This window comes from Neolamprologus multifasciatus, chromosome 3, assembly GCF_963576455.1.
Source record: "Neolamprologus multifasciatus chromosome 3, fNeoMul1.2, whole genome shotgun sequence".
Classification (NCBI taxonomy): Eukaryota; Metazoa; Chordata; class Actinopteri; order Cichliformes; family Cichlidae; genus Neolamprologus; species Neolamprologus multifasciatus.
The window spans coordinates 25,803,520-25,809,519 of record NC_140441.1 but is presented as its reverse complement, the minus strand read 5'-3'; the positions used below and the strand labels follow the sequence as shown (position 1 = coordinate 25,809,519).

At 36.7% G+C, this 6,000-nt stretch overlaps 1 protein-coding gene across 1 annotated transcript; it reads left to right on the top strand.

Annotated features, from left to right (window-relative positions):
* Positions 1-3,196: 3,196 nt before the first annotated feature.
* Positions 3,197-5,123, top strand: LOC146522272 (SLAM family member 7-like). Its single transcript, XM_085153716.1, has 5 exons — positions 3,197-3,217; positions 3,529-3,819; positions 3,996-4,247; positions 4,470-4,603; positions 4,773-5,123. Exons 2-5 carry the CDS (start codon positions 3,534-3,536, stop codon positions 4,950-4,952), a joined length of 852 nt encoding a protein of 283 aa, XP_085009842.1. The 5' UTR covers positions 3,197-3,217; positions 3,529-3,533; the 3' UTR covers positions 4,953-5,123.
* Positions 5,124-6,000: the final 877 nt, after the last annotated feature.

Below are 6,000 nucleotides of genomic sequence, written 5' to 3'. Positions count from 1 at the left end.
AAGGTACACATTATGCTGACATCTGGGGCCAGAGCTGAAACCGTTCTGGGCCAGCACAGGGCCAGCAGTGTGTCTACAACTGGCCAGCGGCTGCACACCACCTACAGATGGCCCACATACCGCAATGAATGACGGCCCTTTGGTGGCCCAGATCAGGTTTGCCAGAGGTAATCCACACATGGGCCAGCACAGGACCACCAGTGTGTCTGAAACTGGCCTTGTGCTGGCCCATGTGCGGGCCACCTCTGGCAAACCAGGTCTGGGCCACCAAAGGGCCGTTATTCTTTGCGGTATGTGTGCCATGTGTAAGCACATTGTGTGGGCCTGATCCGGACCATACCAATATTGCTTTGTGGGTGTGTGTGTGGTCGTGTGTTACTTATTGTTGTAGGGACACAAATTTGTTTACACACTCACATTGTGAGGTCTCACCTACTTTATGGTGACAAATTGCAAGATAAATCATTCAATTTTAGGGTGAAGGCTTGAGTCAGGGTTAGGGTAAGGTTCAGGCAGGGACTTGTGATGGGTAGAGTCAGGATAAGTCTCCAGGAAATTAATGTAAGTTAATGTAATATCCCCAAAAGTGATGGAAACACAACGTGTGTGTGTGTGTGTGTGTGTGTGTGTGTGTGTGTGTGTGTGTGTGTGTGTGTGTGTGTGTGTGTAGGTGTGTGTGCGTGTGTGTGTGTGTGTGCGCAGGCGCGTGCATGGGGTTAGGGTCAAATGTTGGATATTTTGGTGTTTTATAAAAAGCTCCCCAAAAATAGGAAGAAATATTTGTTTCCCCAAAAATTAAAAAGTCATGCAGTAGAGGGTTAAATAAAACAGATCACTGTATTCATTTTCAGGTATGCTGAAAAGATTTGCATTTATCAATAATTTATTAATAATCTACAGTTTTCTCCTCCCTCGTGGGAAAACAAGTACAATGTATGGTGTTCAAACCACCAAGCTAACCAGCAGATTAGGAGGAGGAAGCAGAGGAGCGGGGATCAGTGAGGTCAGGTGGTTATCAGCAGAATAGGAAAGAGCAAAAGGGATGAGGGTAGTTTCTGGATTTCCATTATTAAAAAAAAAAAATTATGTCCACGAGAAAAAGTCTCAACACAATATAAAATAATATCACACCACCAGGGGGCAGTATAACCTGAACTATAAAGCCATGTCTGCGGTATAGGAGCTTCAAAATGAAGTTTAAATAAAGGAAATTAAAGAAAATGTAAATAGTAAAATACACAAAAGGTAAGATTGTGTTAAAGCTGCATGTTGGCCATGACAGTTTATTTAACATGTTGTGTCACAACGTTAGAAATTATGAATCACTTTCAGCCAATAATCAATAAGAAACATTTCACCCTTGCTGTAGCCACACAACAACAGGATAACAACAAGGATAATTAGCATGAATCCATGTTGTTCATGTTGTTTCTGACTCATTCGATGTCACAGCTGCTCACTGATTCTGTTCTGTTGCTGCTGCTCTCCCTGATTCAGGTTTTACATGTTTGCATGTCATCAGCTGATCTCAGAACAGCAACATGACACTAAATATTAATGGTGTGTGAGTGCACTCCCATGTGTTTCATTTATAAATTTCCTCCAAATTAACTGTGGGAACAATAAATTATAAATGGATTAATGTCTCCCTCTATTGGCCACTGGTTGTAATTACAATCCAGTGATTGTACTTGGAAACTGTGACAAGCTGGGATAAGGAACTATATCTGTATATCCACAGGACCTACCTTGAACACTGATGTCGCTCTGATGTGGAGAATAGATGACTTCAAATGTTGGCTTGGCTTGGCTTGGCTTGGCTTGGCTTGGCAAGATAAGATAAGATAAGATAAGATAAGATAAGATAAGATAACCTTTATTAGTCCCACATGTGGGAAATTTGTTTTGTCACAGCAGACAGTGCAAAGTTAATTAGCAAAAATTAGAGAACACTGGAAAACAATCAGAATAATATACTGTACACAACTGTACAGAATAGAATGAAATAATATAAAATGTACAATATGATAAAAAATAGAATACAAATGCTATATACAACTGAGTAAAAATATAACTTTGTCAGAAAACAGTATTGCACTTAGTCTTATTGCACATGTGTGTGTTTGATCATCTGCAAAAGTCTTTGTTGTGGAGTCTGACAGCAGTGGGGAGGAAAGACCTGCGAAATCTCTCCGTCCCACTCAGTGGGTGCCACAGCCTGCCACTGAAGGAGCTTCTCAGTGCTGTCAGAGTCTCCTGCATGGGGTGTTGGGTAGCAATGAATTGAAAATAGAATAACTAGGCTTTCTGATGTGGAGAATAGAATAGATAAATAATGTAGAGCCTATTCATGTAATGCCACCAGGCGGCACCCTGGTAACTGTTATTGATACATGTACATACACATGTATAATAACTTGTATCTTGACAGTTACAGGAATAGAAATACATATACTCAGAGTTGCACTGATGACCTCTTTGTTTTCTCTTTCAGACAAAAAGAAAATAGAAGAAGTAAAAACAGTCACCAATGTAGTTATAGTTGTTCACCTACTTTATAGGACAAGGTCATGATTGCTAGTGAAGAGAGCAAACCATCTACAGCACATACTTGCTGTGTTAGAGCATATGACCAGCAGTGTTTATCACCATCATGCTGATTTCAGGGGAAAACACTGAGCTAGCTCAACCCAGCTGTTTAGTTTACCTGACTGAGCAGGAGCCTGACCTGTACCTCCACCTTACTGTGACTAAATGTTTGTGATGTTTGTGTCATATTTTTAAATTCTTGTGAAATCAGTTAATGATCAAAAGGGAGCGTAATGGAAAGGTTTAATCCTTCTACTTCTTTCAGTCATGCTGACCACGATTGATGCAGAGCTTTAGTTCTCTGTGATATTCTGTCTCCATGCAATCTTTCATATGAGATTTACCACATGTACAAGTTATCTTTTCCTTTAACTTCATCCTGTGACAGCAGCACATAGAGAGCTTCTCTCTGTAAATGTTCTACCTCACAGTCCTCTGTGTCAGATACATGCAGACTGCTGTCATGCTCTGAACTGTTAGTGACCGCTTTGCAAATAATACTCACATCTGTTTATTTCAGGTTTCCATGACAACGCCATTACAAACTGTTTAAGTGGTTGTTTTGTTGTTTTTGAAACAAAAATCAATCAAAATCAAAAACAGCTTCTGAGTTTTTGGATTGTCACAGGTAAGGTGAATATAATAGCTTTTTATTAGCTAATTTCAACCTTAATCTATTTATTATTTATGTGAATCTATTTTTTTAAGATACGTATCAGAGATTTCATTAGGAAAATAACTGTCAATGTGATGATTAAAGCAAAGTTTAATAAGTGAAATGAAATGTATTTTTTCTTTTGATGATGATTAAAAATAATTACTCTCAGCCTAATGTGGCAAAACAGAAGATATCAAAGTGATTTCCTTTTTCATACACCTGCTTCAATATATGTATTGTATTCATGGTGTGATTTTAAGGTGTTTTAATGTGTTTTTAAGGTCTCATGGCAGAGGACCCAACAATGACATATTATGGACTAAAAAACAGCTCAGTGTGTCTGAATGTTAAGAAATTGCCAGAATATGAACGTGTCGAATGGAAATTTAACAAGACAATTATTGCTGATGATAGAAAAATCAATCCAAAATACAAAGAGAGAGTGGTTTATAGTGCTGGAAACCTCTCTCTGTGTATTAATAACCTGGGTGATACAGATGCTGGGATATATGAAGTCTCATACAGCCAAAACTTTATTACAATGTCAGAGAAACATCAAGTCATTGTTCAAGGTAAGTCACAATGAGAACTTTAGCCTGTGCACAATTGTGCCTGAAAGAAAAACAGAATCTGTCATTGTCTTTAACCACAACATCATATATCCTACAATTTAAGAAACATCCAGGTTATTGTCTGTTTTCCTTTTTGCATTAAATCATTAATTTATCTGTTTGGCTCCATGTCACAGATGTAGTTCCCAGACCTGTCATTATAATGTCAAAGCTTGGCTCCAACCAGTCTGCTGGACTCTGCAGTATCACAGTAAACTGCTCCATCCAGGATTATTGGCTTTGGTCTGTTTGTGATGAAGACGGCTGCAGAACATCCCAGAAATCATTCAGTGAGGTCAACATCACCATCTTCACTGAGAACAGAGCTGTGGTCTGCAGAGGCAACAACCATGTTAGCACAAATAAAGCTTCTGAAAACTTAACACTGTGTAAGTATTAAATATTAATTAAAAATAACTGGTTGTTGATTTTATTTAGACAAATACATTGAATTGAATATTTTTTTTATATCGTTCCCTGTAATTTAAATGTCTAAAAAAGAAATGTTCTCATATCTTTACCCTATTGTTTGTTATCATAAACGTGATTTTATTTTTATGTCTGAAATGGAAAAAAAAATACTAATTGAAACTATGTTTTCAAATCTGCAGGTTTTATATCTAATAAAGATGAAGAGAAATCACAAAAACTCATACTAAAAGGAATACTTATTCCTGTTTCTGTATTAATTATCCTCGGAGCATTTTCCTTCTTTTTAGTTAAAACAAAATACAAATCCTACCAGGTAAGATGTATTTGGTAACAGATATTTATCATATAACCTGCTCATTCCTAGAATTAGGAAGGTTATTTCTGGTACATGTGATAATATAACTGAATACATATTTTTACTTCATTATTTTTATGCACAAGCATCTAATGTTCAGGTCATAAGAACACTGCCATTATCTCAGTCTAGAGTCTCTTATTCCAATGATCCTGACCCTGCTTATGAGAGCGTGGACGTCTTTCAGTCCATACAGACCAGCAGCCCAAGAGAGGAAATAATCTCCATGGAAAGCCACAAAGGAGATACCATCTACAACTGTCCAGAAGTGACGGCCACCATGGAGGAGGCCCTCCAAACAGACTGACTCAGTTTACAGCAACAAATCTGCTACATACACAGAACCACCAAGAGGTCAAACAAGATCTGTGAACAGGGGGAAACAAAAGGTACAGAACAGAAACAAAACAAAGAAACTGAGGTTTTTTGGGTTTTTTTAAAATTTCAGACAGATACTCCAAATAATGACTAAAGCACTGATGACAAAAAAATAATAACAACCCTCCACCAAGGTATCTCACTCTGGTCAGTATTTACTTTAAAAAGGAACAGTATCTTGTATATATTAATTTTGTTTTCTTTGTTCTTTTTAAACTACTTTAATACGTTTGTAGAAACAAGTGTAAAAAAACAAATACAAAGTACTTTTTCATTTTTCCTCTTGAAACCCATTTTGATGTCATTTTGACTGTAACTGTTTGTTTGTTTTACATGGATATAGTACATGTGTAGCATTCATTTCATTGTTCAGTGATGAATTTCAAGTGAAAGTTTTTGATCATAAGTTTATTTTGTTTTCCAAAAATAATAGTTATTCAGAAACAGTTATAACCTGTTAGTGTGATGTACATAACAAAGTCATAATAAAATGAATCAGTGATACTCAAAAAGTGCCCCATGTCAACATGACCTTGGTGGATGTAAGCCAACTTTTAATGGGCTGTTAACATGACACCACTCTACATCCCTACAAAGTTTTATCACAACTCCATTTTTTCAGCTATCATGTTTACAGAGAGAAGAAAACACAAACAAGCACTACCAAAAACTCATTTGTTCAAATCCTTTCATTTCTAGCTCATTAATATTTAGCATAAAAGACACAAAGAAATGCAGCAGGGTGCAAGATTGTAGCAGCCAGGGCATACATAGAACGCCATAGCCTTTACTGCTGTCACTCTGGAAACAATTAAGTTAAATATTAATTCAGTCACATTTTGACATCCTTAACTTTCAAATCCTATTAAATGTTTCTTTTATTAGTCCACTATGCTGATGGTAAGTCAGACTTGTAATATATATATATATATATATATATATATATATATTTCTGTATTACATATTTAATAAAGCGC